Raw genomic sequence first — 23197 nt, forward strand, 5'->3', positions numbered from 1 at the left:
GTTCATTGATATGTTTTAGGAAAATCTTTTGGGCATATACTTACTAAAGATATTAAAAACAAGTCATCAGGTAATGTCAATAGTTTACTCAAATCCATCATTGCTGGCTTGTGTTATGTATTACATTCAAACTGTAGCCTATTAAAATAAGTAATCCTTGGGGCACCTGGGTGGCTCAGCTGGTTGAGTGCTTGACTCTTGATTTCTGCTCAGGTCATGATCTCACACTTCATGAGTTTGAGCCCTGAGTTGGGCTCTGCACTGATAGTACAGAGCCTGCTTGGGATTCTCTCTCTCAAAATAAATAAACTTAAACAAATTTTTAAGTGAATCTTTAATGGGGAAAAAGAGAATTAAGAGAAGAGATTTCTCCCAATGTCTCATTGTTCACGTTAGAAAAAAACTTTCTGAATTCTACTGGAATGCAATGGGGTGACTATGCTTTCAAAGAGAATAGAGATGAAGGAAACTAGCATTATTTTTAAAGTAAAGGAAATAGGAGGCATACCAGTCCTAGGTGCAAACAGATGTGTGTCTGAAGTAGAGAAGTCAAATGAGACAATAAAAGTGAGTAGACACTGGGTGCCTGCCAGAAAGAATAAGGCTGCTTTTGTGCTTTCTCTCATTTGAGTGAAGTCCAAGACTTCAGACAAGCTTTAGGGCTAGAGGGAAAGGATTATAGGAAAAATGTCACCACATGAACACCAACCTATCACTTATCCCTGCCCATGCTGAGATGACATGGCCCTGGGAGGGCAGGATGCACATCTCCTCAGTGCTCTCTGTGGCCCTGAAGAAGCTTGCCTGAAGCCTCCTGTTGACAGGACTTCATTTTATTGAAATAACCACTGATGATTCAAATGTTTATTAAGCACCAATGCACTCCAAGAGCACGACTAGACTTCAGGGATACAAAATGTCTGTCCTCAAGGAGCCTACAGTGCATCATGGGAAAGAGCTTTAGGGTGTCAGCAATAAACTTAAAAGGAAATCCAAGATATTTATGGCCTTTCCTGGAGACAATTTGATTCAATATGTTCCTGAGGGGGAAAGAGGCAGAGGCCTGCTGGTGATCCTCAAGGCGTCACTTGAAATAAAACACTGAAAACACTTTATAGAATCATGTTAGCTTCATACGGCTTTAGATGCCATGTCCTCTGTGTTCCCATGGGATTTTGCTCCTATTGGTGAGATGGCGGGGTATATGCATCCAAACACATCCGCGTGTGTGTGGAGTCAGCACCACTACCTGAGACTTACGGATGGCAGAATTGCAGATTATTCATTTTTTTTAATTCCCAAAACATGACTCCGGGCCTACCCCATGGTAGGCTGTCAATCAGTGGTTATAAACATGTACTGAAATACTACATTTCAGAAGGAAAAACACTGGACTGGAACTCAGGAGATGGGGTTTTTAATTCCTACCTAACCCTCCCTTGGACAAATAAGGGAAAGTCTCTAGATACCGGTTTACTCATGCATTAAATAAAGATGCCATACACATGATTTTTTTTAAGTTCTGAATTCAAGAATTTACTCAAAAGTCAACTTCCAGAAGCTTCTCCTTACCTCATCACTACCCATTTTACTGCATTCCCTTCTCCTGTGGACTCCACGAGACTCTAACTCAATGTTCTTATCATACTGGATGATCATTGTGTGGGTGTGTCTGTGTGTATGTGTAAAATGTGCATGTGTCCTGCACTAATAAACTAGATAGTCTCTGACATATCACCAAAACCGGGCAGAGTGTCTAACAGACAATGTTCCATGAATGATGGTGGAATGAAAAAATAAAAGAAAAAAGGTTGAAAAAAATTCCTGAAGATAAATTTTTAAAGTTGCTGAGGAAAGTCAAGAAAAGTCAATCTATAGATAAAACCTGACAAGTCCAGTGTATTGGTAGGAAAATACCAAATAAGGTCTGGCCTTTAGGACATGAATAAGAATATATAAGATAAAGCAAATCTTAAATGACATTAAGACAGTTAAGAAACTTACAACCATTTTTACTCTACAAAGCCAAGCATAAAATAAAAAATTTAAAGTAGGACACACTATTAAGATTTGTCCAATGATATACATAGCAGTTTTATTCAGAGCTAGATACTGGAAATGGCACAAGTATTCATCAATAGGAGAATGGGTAAACAAATTTTGGCATATCCATCTAATAGAATACTACTCCTGGATAAAAATGAATCTATTACTGATAAACAGAGGGTAGATAATTCTCAAAAACATTTTTCTGAAAGAAAACTTATACAAAATACTACACACCATGTAATTACAATTATATGAAGTTCTAAAACAGATAAAACGAATCTACAGTTTAAAAAGATTACTACAGTGGTTTCCTCTGGGGGGATAAGGATAGGGATCAATTGCATGCAAAAGGACGTGAGTCAGCTTTCAGTGGTGAGGCTAACATCTTATTTCTTGATAGGATTTGGGGTGACACAGCATATACACTTCTCAAAATTCATCGGATTGCATCCTTGTTATGTGGGCATTTCACTCTATGTAAATAAACACTGTCCCTTAGAAAAAACTGAAAATATTTAATTCTCTCATCAGTTATATGTATCCTGAAGTGTTTAGGCATGAAACATATTGAATTCTATAGCTTACTGTGAAATTCATCAAAAAAAAAAGATGTATTGATAAATGAAAGAGGGATAGAGATTTAGAAAGATAGGTAATAAATCAGATGTAAAATTTAGGTGGTGGGTATATGACTGTACCACTGTATAATTCTTTCAGTTTTCCCATAACATTTTAAATTTTCATTTAAACAATTTTTAAATTATTCTGTCAATTAGAATTGCTATGCAAAACAGAATTAGGTGCACTGAGCCTTCTCAGGGAGAAAGACTTTATCTTCCACTACGTTTCCTGTGATTGTTTTCAGGTACCTTTCAAGATTTCAATTCTCTGGCCATATAACAGCAACAAAGGAGGTCCTGCAATATGAGGAGACACTTAAAAGTTTACTAATACTTGTAATTCCCTCTTTTTCTTTTGCATTCAGCTTAGAGGTCACTCTGTCCTAAAAATCTTGCCTGGCACTAAATGCTTCCTCCATTATAAGACAATGCCCTTACAAATAAGGAATCACAAGATCAAATCAGGCAAGAGAAGTTTAAGTAAACTAATGATGGTGGTAATTCTCCATGGGTCTCCTGTGTTTCTGAATGCTTGGGAGGAATACGTTCAATGTCCGTTACGGTACACAATCTTCGCAAATATGCTTATATTACAAAAAGCCTTGGATGACATAGGTAAAGTCTTCTTCTAGAACAAAAGAATAGTTTGCTTACAGCTCTCATACTGTCCCTCTCTGTGGAGCAAATGGCAGACATGCTTCCTGACTGTTATAAAACATTCAGATTCCCCAAGCTAAGGGCTCCTTAACATAACCCACTGTGTGTCATCTAGTCTGCTTCACTCTGTAGTAAGTGGGGCTTCAGGAAACAAAGTAAACACTGTTGTTTTGACTACTACTACTGCTGCAAGTAATAAACTTGTTTTGTCTCTGACCCAGCAGACTCCTGTCTTCAAAATGTCCAAGAAAGAATGGCAGGCTAATTTGTTGGCTAGCAAGTATAGTGCAGTTTCAGAACCTTGATAGTTCTTCACTGTTTTGTTGATGAGGATGGAAAACTGACAGCAAGGTATCTTTCTGGTTGACCAAATTATATGCTCAACAAGGTAATAAAATTGTCATCCACTCCACTGCCTACAAATGAAAAGGAACTGAGGAAGTAGTTGTAGACTGAGTTCCGGGAAGTGGTTCCAAGACTTCACAGGTCAGCTGTCTGAATGGTGGCCTAGATGTTGTTAACACTCTTCTGAGAAGGAGGATTTCCTCACCAATCAGGCCATCAGCTGCAGCTGTGTTCCTTGCTAACAAATAATACTAAAATTCATCATTATAGTAAAAGGTTTCACCCTCTTTCACACAGAGGTTACAGAGGTATGTACCTACGATGACCATTAAAGAAAAAAATGGAACCTACTTAAGGGCAGAAACTAGGTGACTTGTTAGAATTTTTGCTGATTCTCTTTGGAGATGATGTGGCAGGAATAAATGATCATTAAGAATGCACCAGCTGGGGCACCTGGGTGGCTCAGTCTAGTTGAGTGTCTGACTTAGGCTCCGGTCATGATCTCCTAGCTCATGGGTTTGAGCCCCGCATCGGGCTCTGTGGTGACAGTTTGGAGCCTGGAGCCTGCTTCAGATTCTGTGTCTCCTTCTCTGCCCTACCCCCACTCGTGCTCACTCTCTCTCTCTCTTTCTCAAAACTAAATAAATTTTTAAAAATGATTAAAAAAAAAAAAAAAGAATGCACCAGCTGGGCCATCCTAGGAGTAAACATCTCTTGTACTCTACCATGCCAACTTTATCAAAGATGACTATAAAAAGTCTCAGACATTTTGTAATGGGTCTTGACTACAGTAACAAAGCTTTGGCCTTCTCTGGGAGATTTCCCTGAGACTAATTCCCACAGGAAAACCTAGTGAGGCTATGACTAGTATTGAGACTCTTCATGCCCCATATTGGGTTTACAATGCAGAAGGTCACTGGAGAATGAGAAACTGACCCAAAGGAATCTTCATAAGTTAGTATCATCAGCCCCACCTGAAAACTTCCCCTATCCTTTATTTTAAAACCAGGCTATAATTTAGATTGATGAAAATGAAGGGGTGCCCTGGATAGCTCAGTTGGTTAAGCGTCCAACTTCAGCTCAGGTCATGATCTCATGGTTCATGGGTTCGAGCTCCACATCAAGCTCTCTGCTGTCAGCTCAGATACTGGAGCCTGCTTCAGATTCTGTGTCCCCCTCTCTCTGCCCTTCCCTGCTTGTGCTCTCTCTCAAAAATAAATAGATAAACATTAAAAAAATGTTTTTAAAAGGCTCCAATAGGTGAGTCAAGCCTAAATCAACAAAAGGACATAATACCCTCAGCCTCAGACAGAAATCAATTTTGCTAAGGAGTCGCAAAGCTGAAACAGATGATGTTAGGAATGATAACCTTGCCATTCAACATAGGATTTCACATGGACCAAAATACTGGAAGTTTGGTTGAGCAACTGCTGTGCTGCTTAAAAAACAAAAGCAAATGCATGCCTTGTTTGCTGTCACAGAAACTGCCTTTGTCTCTGCACCCTTAATTCCAGCCTCCTCATCTACCTTGACTTTAGCTGCTTTAAAGAGAAAGAGGATTAGTTTTCCTGTCACGGAGAGGGAAAGAAGGCTACACACAACCATCTGAGTATGCTAGGGAGTTCTGAGGAGGGAAGGGATTCAAACATTTATCACTCTTTGTTGCAGCCACCAAAGTCACCATTCTACCAGAACCTGTGATAGGAGAGGGACATGCAAATTCAATGAATGGGGTTTAAGCAAGGCTCTCAGCAGGGAAGGTAAGATAATATGACCTTGTGTGAAGGGCTCTACAGGCCTACTCGAGATGTTGCTGCTTCTACCTCTGAAAAAGTAGGAGGTGAATATGCTTATACATCCTCATCTCCTAAGTACCAGAGGAGATTCCCCTGGTCAAGAGCAGTCCCATGCAGAGAAGAGCTAGCAGAATATACCAAGGGTTCCTAATTCCTCTGCCATTTGCAACAAGTGCCTGTGTCATGACTACACAGAAGTTTCACCACCTTCTGATGCCCAAAGTTGTCACAACCCAAATGATGCACTGTTGGCGTCAAGTTAAAAGTCCCAGTCTCAATAGCCCTGCCTGTGCTATCAGACTTCCGCCAACAAAGATGGTTGATAAACCCCAACAAAATTCAGGAACCTGCTGATTGACTAAAGGTTCTGGAGACTATGTGACTAGATTTGCAATCTGGCCAGCCATGGAAAAGCAGTCCAGCACCTTACCAGACTCTTTGCTATTGGAGACAATATGGCTTCACTTGAATATGCTCCCTGCTGTCTTCTATCAGCTAACCTACAAAGTAGTATCTTTTGAGGCAGGCCCAAACTAACAGGCTATGTTAAGAACTGTCCAGTAAGTTGAATCATGCTCTCCACCTTCGTGGCCTCACAACCCTAATGACCGGTTTGTGTTACAATTCTCAGTCATTAATGTTGCTGCCAATTAGAGACTCCAGCAATGGTAAAGAGCCTTCTCCCAGAAGCATCTTTTGGGATTTTAGATTCATCACCTTGATATGGCTACCAGGTGTAGTCCTTTTGAAAAGCAACTATTTGCTTATTACTGAGTTCTTGACAAAACTTAAAGCCACTGCCATGCGCAGCTTGTGACGCCATAGCCTGATAGTCCCGTTCATGGTGGGTCAGCAAGGTGGAAAGGGCATAATAAGCCTCACTTGTCAAATATAAATGATGTATTCAAGAATATAGCTGATGCTGCCCAGCAGCAACTCAGCCTCACAGGAAAATATGGCAGCATACCCTACGGGGGGAACTTTATCCCCTACTCCACCTCCAAAAATGAAGCCATTGGCTCTGGCCCTTGGTTCACCAAAGTTCTACTACATGATTGGGGCTGCATTCACTGATGGTTTGGTTGATCTGACAGCCAACGAGTGTCAACCAGCTGCTGTAGCTGTCCTATCTCAGCACCAGGTATGAATAACTGAAAACCTACAAAATTGTCTGGCTCAGTGGGCAGAACCCAAAGCCACTCTCATGGCTGTGGCCAGTACTTCTCTTGATAAACCTTATTCTATCTCCAGTAACTCTTGAGCTATTGCCAAGAGTCAATAAACTACTTGGTCTGCCACTTGGAAAACTATAGACTGGCACATTAAAGTTACTCCCCTTTGGGGCAACAAATTCCAGAAACAAATCTTAGCTGATCAAATCATCTGGGTCATTCGTGAAGATACTTCCATTAAGGACCCATTGTCTGAAAAGATCAAATGGAATTAAGCACATGATAGAAACTGCACTGGACTGCCAAAAATGCTGCACGGACCCATCATTCTGTCCACCATGGCAATGAATCTGGCATCACACACTGAGCACAAAGAACTGTTTTTTGGATGCAGAGGTTACCACAGCATGCAAGACTTGGGATTCATGTCAAAAGTTGACCAGCTTTTCCCTGGAAAATTGATTATGTATGTCACATCTCTGATCACCTCTCTTTGGGCTGTCAGTAGTTCCTTACCACTTGTGATGCCTGTTCAGGTTATGGTGTTCCTCTTTCAGTCTGATCTGTTGACTCTAGCCACACCACTATGGCCTTTGAAAACAATCTGATTAATGTTTGTGGCTTTATGAATCACTTCCAGTCTAAAATGATGCCCTTTTTATCACCAAAGCTACCTGAATATGGGCTGAGAGTACAGGTGTTCAGTGGACGTTCGACACTTCATACTGTTGAAAAATATCATTGACCATTAGAAGGGCCTTCTCAAAAATCAAATCAAAAGATTTCTGACTCTATCTCCCTCACCTCCTCCTAGTCCACACATTTAATAAGATCGTTCAGTTACTAAACATGGCTATCCCCAGAAAGGGATCATCTCCTCTTGGCTGTGTCACACATAATTATCAGTAAGAAAGTTGAAGTTATATGCACTTATATAAGGTTATATACACTTATAAAAAAATCCAGGTTTCTACCCTGACCACTCCTGGACATGATGTGTCCTTTTTACTCAAAAGCCACTCCCAGAATGGCTGGTAGTAAACCCCACCAGAAGGGAGTCTAGGAGATTCAAATATAATTCTAGTTTAGCCATCTGTATTGTTTTATTGGACTGTCAATAACCCTAGACAGAAAGAATACCAATCACTTCGTTGACTACACAGCTTATCAAGACCTCCTACCACAGCCCACATGGACAAGGGTAGAGGACACACTGGGTCTCCATCATAAGTTTTTTTTAATGCCTTTGTCCCTCTTGCACTTGAATGTTCTGGAGCATAGGTCTGGGTGCCAATAATGGGATAAGTAGAAATAAGGTGAAGTTTTAGCTGAAATGGGAAAAACTGATTTTGTGGCAGTGGAAGAAGATTAACAATGTAGTCTGATAATGAGGTGCCTGAGAAGGAGATACTTTAGACCCTGAGAGGTATGAACGATGGAAGGATGTTAATGATCATTTGTTTTTCAGAGCCACTCTGTCACCTTTTATAAAGGACAATGCCTTAGTGTTCCTCTCTCAAACCTAGGAGTCTCACAGACTCCTAGGTCTACCATGCCCATCAGATGCTCTAACCGTAATTCCTCTTCAACTTACTGAGAAGTCGATCCGAAGTAGTACAGGGAATGGCCCCAGCTTCTGCCCCCAAAACAACACTACCGTCCTATTGCCATTGCTCAGTCATTCCTTGGAGTGAAGAAGTACCACCTAGTTTGCAGCACGGGCAAACAGTAAAAGTTGGAATGACTGCCCTCAAGCAGTCTCCTCAAAGACAATGAAGAGACAGAATTACTTGAAGTGAATGGGGAACCTTAAGGTTTACTAGCCAGCAAGGAGCTTGCAGGCACCATCAGTCTGAGTTGCTTAACTAATATAAGGTCCTATTTGGTATCTCCAACAACTGTAAACACTATTTTCTTTCCAAAGGCACTGTATGTACCTTCAGGACTGTACTTCTTGTGCAGAATCCAGGTATTAATTTCTCTCCTAAAAACATGGTGGCTTGATACCCTAGGAATGGTTCTAAGTGGTCATAATTCAATTATTTGTGGAAATAGCCCCAATATATCATTAACCCTTAAACAATTCCAAGTATTTTCAAAATGAGACTACTGTTGGGTATTTAGAGGTATCTGAAGGGATAACTGATGTTACTCACCTTCACCCTAAAGGCAGGTATTCAATTAGAAAAGGTGGTATGAAATTTGTCTCTGACTTTAGCTGAAATAATGAATGACACTATCTCAGCCTCTGATGACATTCATGTCAACATCAACTCACTATTCAAACACTATTATGGATGAAATAATTGACCTAAACGTCACCCTTCAGGGCCAAGACAAAGTCTGTGAAGTCCCTCATACATTCTGTGGTGTCTGGATTGTCATCATCCTAGATCAAAAAGATAGTAACCACTTGGTTGAATATACTACTCACCAAGTTCCTCTGCCATGGTCATGTAGACAAAAGTGGGAGCTTTATTGGATCCTGCAAATTTTTGAAAACGTCTGTGACTCTCTTCCACATGAATCTTATGGAAGAAAGATCCCGGTGCCAATGGAAAGAACGCAGGCTGAGCAGAAAGGTCAATAGAGGGACTTAAAGAGAAAGCTGCCTGGCTTTCTAAGGTGGACCCTCATGGTTTATGCGATTTAATCAGCTAGTTGGATCTGGGACCCTGGGTGTATGTTTGAAGCTAACAATGAAGGTTCATCTCATCTTGCTGTCTGGTGTCCTAACAGTAGTAGCTTTATTTAAATGCTATATGCAGTAAAGTGACCAGATTGAAACCCAGCCTTGGTCAATCAGATTAAAAAGAGTGGTGGATACAGTGCTATACTAATGGGAAAACTGATCAGGAGCCAAGATGGTATAGAAATGAGGTTTGAAGGGGCACCTGGGGGGCTGTCGATGAAGCATCTGACTTTGGCTCAGGACATGATTTCACAGTTAGTGAGTTTGAGCCCAGTGTCGGGCTCTGTGTTGACAGCTCAGAGCTTGGAGCCTGCTTCAGATTCTGTGTCTCCATCTCTCTCTGCCCCTCCCCCACTCATGCTTGCTCTCTGTCTGTGTGTCTCTCTTTCAAAAATAAATAAACATTATAAAAATTTTAAAGGAAAAGAAATGAGGTTTGGATATTTTGGGGAGACAATTCTCCATGGTTCTTCTGGATTTCTTTACATCTTATGAGCAAGGCAGTGGTTTCTCTTTATTCAAGATTATCTCTTTAAGGATCTTGGTATAGAAAGCAACCTTGGAAGTTAAAGATACTATATTTTTCCGGAGCAGATGTCAGGAAATCTTGTCTCCCTCTGGATCAATGAACACACATACTACCTGTCTAGAATAATAACAATAATAACTCTCTTTGGAGCAAAGAATAGGCATGCTAACTGCACATTCTAAAATAGCCAAGTAGCCAAAGCTTCGACTTGCTTTGCTGTAATGCAAGCCACTGAGTGTGCAAGGGACATTTGTTCCTGTTCACATAGCCCTGAGAAAAGTAGGATTTGGGGAACTGGTATAAATTCTGACACCCTGGCTAATGCTTCTGCTGTGAGTGCTGAGCAGTCCTTTGTCTCTGACCAGGAGCTTCATGTCTTCCAAACTGGCCAAGAAACAGTGGCAGGCTTATTTGATTTTTTTTGCAAGCAGGGCAACATCTCATCTCTTAATACTAACTGTTCATTTGTTATTCCATAGCAATAGCATCCTTCTTAAGGTACCACATTGAAAAAAAAAAGTTAATCATTAGCAGAAAGTAAATATGGCTCATTCATTTTATTTTTAAATGATACCTTGTAATATATTTACATACTTAAATGAGAGTAAAAGGAAATAGTTATTAAAACATTCTCAATAAATGTAATCTTTTGTCACTTGTCCTTCCTGCTGAAAATTATTTGAAACACATTTTCTTTCCTCTATTTCATTCTATCTTTAATGCTGAGGGGGTAAACTGCTAACTTCTCTTATTTTAGGTCAATGGTAAAGAATGTCAATAAAATGTATTTACAAGCAACATTTAAGGCTTAATAATGTTAATCTGTTTGGACACAGTAATCATTTCAAACCTGACAAATGTGATGGCATCTGATAAGGTACCTTTAATACCTCAACAGTTTATATAACTTTGGCCTTTTCAATGTGAAAACACCTTGTGACCAAATTAAAAAAAAAAGTAAGATCTTTAATTAACCTAAGACTTTTAAAATTAGAAAAGAATACATTATCTTTGTGAAAATCCAAAAAGTACAAAAATACACCATTTCAAAACTTAAAGATTCCAATTAGTTTAAGACTCCCAAAAGCAGCCACTGTTAATGGTTTGATAGGCGAAGACTAACTTAAATGAATATTTAATTACTGTGATCGTCCATGTGTTGTTTTACTTTACTTATCTTGGACCTATTAGCAGATATATCAATCTTCACAGCTGCACAGTTGTATAGTATTCCATTACTTTGTATATGGAAATTCCTTATCTACTCCTTATTCATGGTGTGTAAGGTTGTTTCTGCTTTGTTAACCAGAAAAAAAACAATGCTGCAGTGAATATTCTTATGTTTATATCCTGGTGTACTTCTAGTGGTATTTCTGTTGGATAACCAACCATGGAGAAAGAGCCAGACCAAATGACAGGGTTGTATGAATGCTACTACTAAGTTAATAAGCCCCTCATCAATAAATGTACAGTCATACCAGCTTACAATTCTGCTCTCACCTTTGTTGCCAAGGATTTGAGTTTTCCCAGCAGTGACTGTTTATTGGAATATACAACTTCTTCCTCATTATCTTCTCCTTCCATGATAGCACAACTGTCTGCAGCTGGGAGTTCACACTCCTTTGAGTTAGTTGTCATCACTAACTTGGAATATTTGTACTCCAGTCTAAGTAGTGATAAATAAAGTGGCTGATTAATATAAATTAATACTCATTTTAGGTGGTCATAAACCAGCTCATCAAATGCTCTTGTAGTATAGTCGCTCTATTGCTAACAAATTTCCCTCGCCTATAGCTAAAGCACTATGTGTTCTCATTTACCTACCATCCATGCACAAATCTTTTCCAGGATTTCAGAGAATAATGAGAATAATGGCAGTACAGTTAAAGTTATCAATTAACTCACATTGATTAACCTGTCCAATTATGAAGAACTTTTGAAAAACAGAGAGAAACCTTGACATCTGAATGCATTTTCTTAATGTAGAAATATTTGGAAGCTAACTCACTATATAATTTTCCAAAGTTTAGTTCATACGAATGAAAATACCATAGGTAAGTGATTTGGTCTTTATTGTTTCTCTATACAACTCATTCCTTTCTATTTACTACCTTATAACAGATCAATATACATTCAGAAAATAGACTCAATATTCAACTCTACATTCTTGGAGTATTGGAGTAAACAGAGGTCATATCTGCCTATAAACTTGGTCTATTTCTTTGCAAGTATCTTTCCACAAGAAACTGAAAAAGAAAACAGTGGAGCAAGAAGACACAATGTTGTCATGAAAAGAAAAATAGAGGCAGAGAGAGACAACTTAACTTCTGATCTCAGCTCTGCTCCCATCTACCTGAGCAAACAAGAGCCTCCATTGCTCTCTGTTTTATACAGATAGGTCTAATTCAATAACCTCTAACATTCTATAATCTATTACCAGAATAATAATCATTTCCATTTCTTTTCTTAAAGGCCTTTCCTGTAACTCCTTCACTGGGAGAAAGTTCTTGTCTCTCTGAAAGAAACTACTGGATGTAACCATAATTAGGTCTACATTTTTCACAAGAAATCCTTCAGTTCTTACATGGTCACTCCAATGAGGTTACTTACTTCCGATTCTTTTTCCAGAAGTAGCAAGTTAGAGCCACCAGCAAAACCGCAGTGAAAGCTCCCACACCTGCTCCCACTTTCAGCCAAAAGTCAACGGTTTCGCAGGTTGACAACTTTTTCTCAGGCAAAGAAATTCCTTTAATGCACCATTTAGGTTCATTCCATACATACAAGGTTTCCTTTAAAAACACACATAGACAGATGACATGTGAAATGAGATTCAGAAGGAGAAGGGTTCTGCTCTTTATTCATAGTAAGCATAGAGGATCATTCAGCACTCAGCTAGTAGAAGCTTCAGAAAGACAAGAAAGACAGGGAATGAATAAGAAAATAATGAACAAAAATACAACAAAACCAAATAAAAACATGGGTCACCAGATCAGAAGGCTGGGTACATGTTGAGGAGGTTGAATAAAAATGACTCTATTTGGACACAGTATTTGTGCTTTTTTCCTCAAACTTCTTATGATCCCTGACTTCTGAGTCATTTTTTTAAATGACAACTTAGGTTGTCTAATACAGGTAACTGGAACGGGTTTCATCCACCTATGATGTTAGTCCAGTTCCTCCAACAAGCGTCTCCCCTGAGAAAAAGAGCAAATTCAGGACCCAGGACATGTAGGCACACCAGGACTGGCAGGCTTTGGTGACTGGTGTTGGGGGAGTCACAGAGACTACACCCTTCTTTCCCATGCATTATTCTGGTTCACCTCCCACAGTAGGTCCTTATTCTTATGCTCCCAAAGTAGAGGACTCAGTGTTGTTAGGGCAATGTTTTTCAAACTGCAACTTGCAACTGACTAGTGAATAACAAAATCAATATACTGAATAGCAATCAGGAATTTCTTTATGAATAGATCAAATAACACTAACCAGAGCCAAAATTAGAATACAGTGCATGCTTCCTTTTATACTTCAACGAATACAATGACCATCAGCAACTTGCATGATGATTATATTCATTGACATTAAATGACATAGAACACTCAATTTTTTGACCATTGTGTCTGACTAAATATTCTGGTATTTGATGGTCACTTGAACAACACTCTAACAGAAGGATAACACCATGATGTGTAATTTTATTGTACATGCACGCAGGTTTCTGCAATGACACAAAGAACAGGAGAACCATATTTACTTTAAGGAAAAGTTTCAACCAAGTTCTGGATAAAAATTCTCAGCATGTTTTTTAGAAAGGACATTAGTAATTGAAATTTTTTTTTACTGCATGACAACTGTAACATTTTCATTAAATTTAATGTAAATAAACTACATTTCAAAGGGGTCACATTATTTTTATAAGAATGATGAGGTGAGAAATGAGGGGCATGTTCAATCAAATTCAAATGCTGCATCTCTAAGTGTAAATAATGACAATAAAAAGAAAGCTGTTAACTCTGGTCAGCCAATGATGACTTCATTGGAAATACATTCTAACAAAAATTTTTGCCAGTGAAAATGCTAAAGCTCTAATGTCTAACGATAGTCTTATAGCCGAAATGTTAAAATTTCAAATTAAAAAGATCTTTGTAAACCCAGAATACTTAACTTTTCAATAAACTCCTCAAATTGTTAAAGAAAAAAAAAAAAAGATCAAGCTACTGGCACAATTCCTCAGTCATCTGTAACTACTAATTAGAATGCCTTATCCCTTCATTCGGTCACGTCATTGGCAGAGGAGAAAATGGCTGACACTGCAGCTGAAAAATTTATTCTTCCAGCATGCTGGGATATTTTGTGAACAGAGTGAGATAAATTTGATGATAAACTTAAAAATATCCCTCTTAGTGATAACACAGTATCTCTTCAAATCTTTACTACTGGATGACATTTGGAAGTAATGCTTACTACATACTGAGAAGCTGGTACAGATTTCTCAGATCCAATCTGATAAGAGCATTTCTTCCCCGAGTTGTGCCACTCTCAGAGTTTACAACAGCTCTAAGTGGGTACTTGCTGCAGTGTGTAAATGTAACTTCATACACATCTGGATTCAATATATTTACAGAATTGGGAACATATGCTCTCCATCAATACAGAGTGAAAAACTGCAAAGGATGGAGCGGGAAATGGGACAGAAACACAGTCCAATTACTAAAAACTGAAATGATACCCACAGCACTATTTTGCAATCACTGTTTTTTTCTATCATAAGGCTGTTGCCACCCAAAGAAATCCACCCTTGCTCATGAACATGCCGTAGTACCTGCCCCCTTACCTGCAGCTTCACTTTCTGGGGGTTCACTTGGGAAGCAGATGACCCTCCTGATAGATCATCAGAAGGTCAATACTAGCCGAACAGTACATCATGATGCCTACGTCATCCACCTCACTTCATCTCATCACCCAGGCATTTTATCATCTCACCTCATCACAAGGAGGGGGAGCTTAGTGCGGTTAAGATATTTTGAGAGAGAGACCACATTCACTTAACCTTTATTACCGCAGATTGTTACCTTTAACTGTGCCTAATTTATAAATTAAACTTAATCATAGGTATGTATGTACGTATGTATAAGGAAAAGCAAGATATATATATAGTGTTCGGTACCATCCATGGTTTCAGGCATTCACAGGGTGGTTGGGTACATATCCTTCATGGGGGAAGGCGGGACTACCATAACGGAAAACAGGGAAAGCTGTCATTAGTATTATATAAAGCTCACTGAATGGCAGACTTTTTAAAATATTTTATTCAGAGACTGGCAGTAAATACCCACTTCCTGTGTCATACCCATTTGTTTTACTATCTCAATGGAATACACTAAGGTGCATGAGCTTAAGTGTGGCATTTATATTTTTCTAACTGAAGCCCAATCTCCTATGGCAAATATTTTCAAACTTGACATCTAAGTCTAACAGAAAGGTGTATTTAACCAATTTTGCAGTTTCTCAAGTTACATTTGAAATTTGGAGAGGGAAATTATATATTTCAATATGATTAACACATGAAAGTGTTCCAAAAGTTTATTTTTAGGACAAAAACAAATATCTAAAAACAATCACCTTGCAACTATGTGTTCGTAACATTCTTATAGCATGCTGAACAGAAGTGTTTTTTTTTTTTTTTTTAAATAAGGAAAGTTTGAATGAAATTAGAGAAACTGTTGTAATCTCATGGTCTTAAACTTTTAATCATTACTTTCTGGAAGAGAAATGTTGAATATTAAAGAATATTTAGAAAAGAGGTCATCCGACTTTTCAAAGCCCTGGAGTTGAACTTGGTGGCCAAAGAAGGGAATGCATTTGTTTTTTATTTATTCTTTAAAAAATAAGTGTATCGGGGCGCCTGGTGGCTCAGTCAGTTGAGTGTCCGACTTTGGCTCAGGTCATGATCTCACAGTCTGTGAGTTCGAGCCCCGCGTCGGGCTCTGTGCTGACAGCTCAGAGCCTGGAGCCTGCTTCAGATTCTGTGTCTCCCTCTCTCTCTGCCCCTTCCCTGCTCATGCTCTGTGTCTCTCTGACACAAAAATAAATAAAAATGTTAAAAAAATTTTTTTAAATAAGTGTATCAATTTTTGACAAATGGTAAAAAAGAATTTCCACTGTGAGACATAAAAAGTCTATTATCATTATTATGAGGACTACAAAGAAACCATTTTTTTTTTTTTGTAAGCTAAGAATTTTCATCCTTGACCCACTTAAAATGTTAAAAAGAAACTGGCTGAACAGTGTACTAGATGCATGAGCAGCATGGTCTCTGTGTGCTCCAAACTGGAATGAGCTATCCAGAGGCAAGCACACTTGATGAATTAAATAAAACATTCCTAATTTTTGTTTTAGTGTTGCCCATTTGGGAACTTTTCCTGTTCTGTATTAAATTATTTGATGAAAACACATTTTATATTAACTTTACGCTTAGACTTTATCATAAAATATGAAAATAGGTACTGTCCCATGAAATTTAATTTCATTTTTAGGCATATTGCTAAGTGTCTGAGTTGGTGTTTGTGTACTACATTTGCTGTACAATGTATTTCTTACTACAGGTTCACTTCCTAAATTAAAGTTAGAAAAATCCCTAGAGGGGAACACTAGTGCTCCTAATACTCTGAATGCAGGAGATTAGGTAGAGCATTCTGATTTCTTCCTGCACTCCTGCCCCCCGACCAGCCAGTGACACGCTCCTCTACATGCTCCTGGACCACACAGCGCTTGCTCCTTGATCCCCTTATGCAGTGAGCACTCCAGCATGCTCCCCACTCCAGGTGACCTGAGCAACAGTCCTAGCCCATCTGCGTTCCAGATTTTCAGAAATCCTATCAGAATCTGATTCTCTGATGCCAATTCCCCAATAAGGTTACCACCCCTAGTAGTGATTTAATATCATTTGTGCATTTTTATTGTTAGTTCAATAGACTTCAGACAGGTTGAAGGGGTAAGTCATCTTGAAGGAAGAAAAGCTTGTGTTTTTCCTATGGCACTACTCAAAGCTAGTGCAGTGAAATAAGCATGCTCAAACACTACTAGCAGAAGCGCAAAATGATACGACCAGATCATGTTAGTAATATGTATCAAGAACCTTAAAAATGTCCATTGCCTTAGATCCAATTAATCTCTTCTTTATGATAAATTCTAAGGAAAGAATCAAATTTCCAACTAGCGTGTTCCTTACAGAGTTATTTACAAAAATACTGTTTTCAATTTTTCTCAAATGTCCATCGGGGGTTTTATTAAATCCCAAATTGTCTCTATAATAGAATATTTGTCAATCACTAAAAATCATGTTTTCAAAAAATTTAATGACAAGAGAAATATATTAAATGGAAAAAGGAAATAAAAAATATAGAGTGGAGAATCCCAACTTTATTTTAAAAAACACATTAGCAAAGATATGATTGTGCAGAAAATACAGAGTAGGATCTTGATTTTATTATGTGTGTACATGCTTTATTTACTCTTTAGATATGCTTCTTGTAGTGAATCACTTATATCACCCATGTCTTAATTATACCTATAACTGCATTATATAAATCACATCTTCGTTTAATGATATTTTTATAAACCAGATAAACACCATAGCCTACAACTCCTTTGCATGATTTATTTTTCCCAATGCCAGTGCGTACCTTCAGCTACCCCCGCATATGGGAGTTTACATACTAAATTTGATTTTAAATGCATATTAATGCAACATTAAGTTAACTATAAGCTTTAGCCATGGTTTTGAACCTGAGTTTCTAGGATCTGAGTGATGCCAGACTTGTCTATTTTTCTTCAATCACATAGCTCTGTGTAGGTAGATATGACACTTACCTGAAATCCTCTCTTACAGGCTCCCTCAATCTCATGGAAGTCATGTTCTGTGCACAGAGGGCAAGCTTCAGCACTCTCCCACAGAAAATAGAATGTACACCCATCACAGGTGCCTGCTGGGCACTTGCTGAAATAAAAAATGAAATGACAGCTCTTATATTCAGCCAAGTCCAATAAACATTGGAGTGCCTACTGCATACCGGAAAGCAATGTGTGGGTGCAAAACCACGACTCCACACCTATTAGGATAGCTACAATCAAAAAGACAGGCAATAACGAGTTGCAAAAATGTTAAGAAATTAGAACTTATATACACTGCTAATGGGACTGTAAAGAGAGACAAGTGCTTTGTAATAAGGTGGCAGTTCTTCAGACCATTACAAACAGTTACCACATGATCCAGTAATTACGCTTCTAGATAAAAATCCAAGAGAAATAAAAACGTTTATCCACACAAAAACCTGTACATGAATGTTCATAACTGCATTATTCTTAACAGCCCAAAGGTGGAAACAACTCAAATGTCCCTCAGCAGATGAAGAGATAAACAAATGTGATATTACCATTCTATGGGAAATTACTAGGCCATAAAAAGGAATGCAGAAGTAATACACGCCCCAACTTGGATGAACCTCAAAAATACACTAAGTAAAAGAAGCCTATCAAAAGTTATATGTATTTGGGGCACTTGAGTGGCTCAGTAGGTTAAGCGTCCAACTCTTAATTGCGGCTCAGGTCATGATCTCACTGTTCATTAGTTCAAGCCCTTCCTTGAGCCCCACATCAGGTTCTGTGCTGACCATGCGGAGCCTGCTTGAGAGTCTATCTTTTCCTCTCTCTGTCCCTCTCCTGCTTGCTCTGTCTCAAAATAAATAAGCTTTAAAAAAATTCTATATATTAAATGATGCTATTTTTATAGAAGTCCAAAATAAGAAAATCCACAGCAATAGTAAGTTAGTGGTAAGCTTGGAGTATGGAAGGGAGCTAAGGTAAAGAGAAGCAATAGCCAAAGGGTATAGGTCTTTTTGAGGTGATGAAAAAGCTCTAAAAATGACTATAGTGATGGCTACATATTATCTATGAATATACTAATAACCACTGGCTTGCCTGTTTTAAATGGGCATACTGTATGGCACGGGAATTTTATCTCTCTAAAGCTACTTTTTTTAATTTAAAGGAGACAGATATAATGACACAAAAGTTCTGGGAGAACTTCTTGGTGGAAGGCATGCCTAAGACAAGTCTAGAATATCCAATAGGAGTTAGCCAGAAGAGAAAGGAAGAAAGTAAAGGAATGCCTGCCAGAGGGATGAAATGGTAGACGGATTGGAAGGGAATTCCAAGCTGGTCATGATCACAATGGCTTCAAGAGCAGGACAGTGCGTGGGCACAAGGCATACAGGCAAGAACTAGGTGGTGGATGGAGGTGCCATTTCTGTTTGAAGTAATGTGTTTAGGCAAAGGTTTCAGGGAAAAGAATGATGAACTAGACCATGGTCTCGACAGTGCGGTGGGGTGGGGTGGGCGGGGGCGGGGGGGGGGGGGGGGACATGAAAACAAAACAACCTGAAGTGAAAAGACAAACAAAACAACTACCAGATCGACACACAGCTGAAGGATGAAAATGACTGTGCACTCCTGGTTTGCCTCAGCCAGACGATGACTTCTTTCAAGAGGCAGTTACTGTCACCACCCGGTGATGACGCAGGGGCCTTAGACACAGGTGCAGGATCGCACTGAACCAACCACCAGGCAGGGCTGGAATGGAGACTTTTTGAAACTGCTTGCTGGTGGGTGGGCCTATTATATCAGTTTGCCTCCTTCCTTTTAGGGACAGATAAACACAGCATGGATAAAATTAAACTGCTTTTACTGTGTGGAGAATCCTTATTGACTGAAGCAGGAAGTTATGTGGAAAGGTTCTGGTGGGAATGGCTGTTTTGTTCATGAATTAATTAAAATGGGGAGAACACTATTCCCTTCATTTGTCTACTATACTTCCCTTAAATTAAGTGTGCAAATTCAGGGCAGTGCCCTGAAAACCTCCTTTAGACCTTTGTTGCTGCTGAGTACAGGTGTCCTGAAACACCTAGGGCAAAAGATAGACACACAATCATAGGGAGAACCCCAAAACACCCCTTCTTAAGTTTTAACTTCAGATGCCTTTCTGATGATAGGCAATCCAAAACTGTAATTTTCGGTCTACCAGCGAAGTAAAATTCCATACCCTCAGTATATATTCTCAGGATACTCTACAATATGAACCCTGACACAGAAGTCTACAATACCTAAAAATGGACTACGTTTTTAGAGGCCTATCCTTCCAAATGCTTGCATGCTGTAGACCAAGTCAACGTGGTGAGATGTAAATAAAAGCATGATTCTGTGTAACGTGCTTCAGAAAGAGAGGCCTGGTACTATGAGAGCTAAGAACAGTGATGAAGGGGGACGCTTTGGAAAAATGGCTTAACTCTTACCTGCCTTGATTTGTTTGTAAAAGGGAGTAAAGTATATTCAGACCAAGAAACAAAAAGAGATTTAAAAAAAAAATGGTAAGTACAAGAGATGAAAATCATGCCACCTAAAAAAATGATCCCTACTTCCCATCAGTAAAACCAACTCAACATTGCACTTCTGAAAAAAATTGGGTAACCTATTAGAAATGTTTTTCAAGAACACAATTATTATTTGCATAACAATGAGCTGAAACTTTAAAGGTAATTAACTTTTTTGATCATTTAGCAAAAAGTACCAAAATACTTTCCTGCTCAATTCTCTCCTTCCCAAATTATTTTGTTTTATCTTTCCCACACAGAGACATTTTCAAGGGTGGTGAGGGCTGTTTATCTTGGGAAAATAAAATAATAAGTTTGGTAAAATTCGAGAAAAAAAACTGAACAAATAAAAAAGAAAAGGGGAAAATTAATCAAAGTTGCAAAGAGCTCTGCAGAGAAAACCTGGGTTACAGGTGTGGCTGGACTTGCAAGTGATTTTGTGTTTTTCCACAAGTGATTCGGCCCCTCCCCCATGCTGTTTCAGATCTGTAATTTATCAGAAATGAGATGTCTGTTCCACTGCCTTCACTGGGTTGTTATAAAGGACAAAATGAGAGAACAATTTGGGAAAGTTTAAAGTACTGCAAAATATAAAAGACTATTAACAATTCACATCACTTTCTATAGAACTGGGAGAAGTACAGAATTGGGGGAAGAAATCAAGACATTGATATAACTTATAAAGCTGCCATTAGGTGTCAAAATACTGCAATGATTCAGTGCCTTTCCCCGGTAGACTCCACTTTTTAAAATATACTCTTAGGTTAAAAGCAGTTTAGTTTAGAATCAATTCTTCAATTCTTTGAACCCAACGAATCATTTACAATGTGGAACATCCAAATTTGATTCTTTGTTATAAACGTTAAGTTCCACAGTTGAATCAGCCCTTCCCTGTGAAATGACAAGGATGTAGGAAGCAGTACTAATTTCAATAGTGCTTATATATAAAAGGAAAATAGGGAAAAAAAAGATGCAAGAGTATATATATATATTTTTCTTCTACTAAGAACAAAAAAGCAAGTAGTAAGATAGACAAACACTTTAATGCCAAATATGTGAAACCTTTTTCCCTTTGATGATCTGTGCCACCACTATCTCTACCCCCTACCCCCTGGCCTTGTAAAGGTGTCACTAATTGTGCTTCTTTTATAATTTTTGATCCACAAGATCACCATAGAAACCAGAGAGAAGATGTCTAAAGAGCCAGTACATAATCCTGGAGAGCTGGGGTATGCAAGGCTAGAATTCCACAAGATGACCCCAGGGCTGTGAACTCTAGGTAGAGAAACCACCATCAACACAAAGGATAACCAGTGCATCCTAATTTGGTTTTACTGTTAAACGAGGAAGACTTTCCAGTTTCCTTATTTTGCTCTGGAACTGCCTTACCACTGCGGATAGCACTGGCCATGTGTAAGAATTCAGGTGAATCTTTTTTTTTTAAGTAAGTGATGTCTTAGATTCTAAATTGGATACATTTTCTGGGGGTAAAGTGGACTGAGCTATGAGTTATTAGCATCCTCTAAATGAATCATCTTACCTAAAGCAGGGTCTACTTGGTTCATCTACTAATTCATGGACAGTAATCTTAATTTCTTATGAACTATTACAACCCAATACTCAAACTATTGCTAATTGTTTAGACAGTTGATAAAGCAGTATAAACTTGTTTTTGCCTGAACTTTATGCAAACTCCAAAGTTAAAATAAATTCATGTACGGTGTAAGTATGTTTCTATCCCTCGTACAGTGGGTCTCAGGAGACCGGGGGGAAAGGCCATAGTCTTATATGCCTAGAACTTTTCTCATTTGGTGTCAGAGCACTAATGTTACTCAGACACTTTCATGTGAGGCTTTTCTGGGTTTCTTGGGGTTCCCCTATCTCGGAGTTCACAGACGGGCATCGTCTGGCATAGGAGATGCTGACTAGCTGCCAGTAACTCCCTTCGGCTTTGGCTTCTGAGAAAGCTCAACCTTTCTCTGCTAAGAATGCCAATGGGCAGAAAGCCTTCTTGTGTGGGGTCCATAAAATGGCTTTGGTTCTTGCTCCAATTTTGTTTGCCCTGAGGCTGAAGAGTATAAATCACTTATGACTGCGTTTGAACATAAGATTTTTTGACCTATACCTCTTAGATCCAGGGATATAAAATTCTACCAGTCTCCTGCAAAAACCGCCCTTTTTACAGATTCCCCCCGAGGTTAATTACCAAAAGCCAGAATCTGATCAAGATCTGTACAAACTACATTAGCTGACACTCCCCAGTCCCTTTTACCTCCAGGCTCTGCAAAATCTGTCAAACTTTTGTCATCCTTATTTCAAAATGGATCCTTAAACTTTATGACTGTTTCGTGACATTTTTATGTCATGTCTTAAGATTACTCATTAGTGCTGAAGCATATAATTTTAACGATTCTGTATTAGAATTTTTCCATTTCTTAATCATAATGGGTTTTTACTTGTTGCTCATAGTGTTTTATATGCCTCCTCATTTTCATTGTTCTAAGAACATATTTGGCTTTAAAATTTTAAATTCTATTGCCTTTTAAATTTAACTTGTGCAGATTTAGATATCTATTATCTGTCCATAAATAGTTCAGAGGAAAAAGAAAACAAGGAACTCCGTTAACCAATCATTATCCTCTGGCTCCTACCAACTCAAAATGGATAGACATCTTGGCTTCAACAGAACTCCCCCAAAACCAAAGAAGATACTACATTAGTGTCCTATAGGTCCAAAGACTTTGACAGAGGAACTCTCAATCAGAGCCTGTGGAATAAAGCCTTGGTACATTCAACCTCTGAACACCTTCAGGACAGATTTCTGAAGCATCCCTTTTGTGAGATATAATATTCTCAGAGGCTATGCTTTCTTTCTTTCTTTCTTTCTTTCTTTCTTTCTTTCTTTCTTTCTTT

General features: G+C 38.6%; 1 protein-coding gene across 1 annotated transcript in view; it reads right to left on the reverse strand.

Moving 5' to 3' along the window:
- Window positions 1-23197, reverse strand: part of ELAPOR2 (endosome-lysosome associated apoptosis and autophagy regulator family member 2) — a 176118-nt gene that overhangs the window by 2515 nt on the left and 150406 nt on the right. The window contains exons 19-21 of the mRNA XM_049641373.1: window positions 17730-17856; window positions 12471-12649; window positions 11361-11526 (exon numbers count right to left, since the gene is read on the reverse strand). Of these exons, the coding sequence (XP_049497330.1) occupies window positions 11361-11526; window positions 12471-12649; window positions 17730-17856 (472 nt within the window). The remainder of the gene's footprint in view (window positions 1-11360; window positions 11527-12470; window positions 12650-17729; window positions 17857-23197) is intronic.

Source organism: Panthera uncia, chromosome A2 (genome assembly GCF_023721935.1).
Source record: "Panthera uncia isolate 11264 chromosome A2, Puncia_PCG_1.0, whole genome shotgun sequence".
NCBI classification, from domain to species: Eukaryota; Metazoa; Chordata; class Mammalia; order Carnivora; family Felidae; genus Panthera; species Panthera uncia.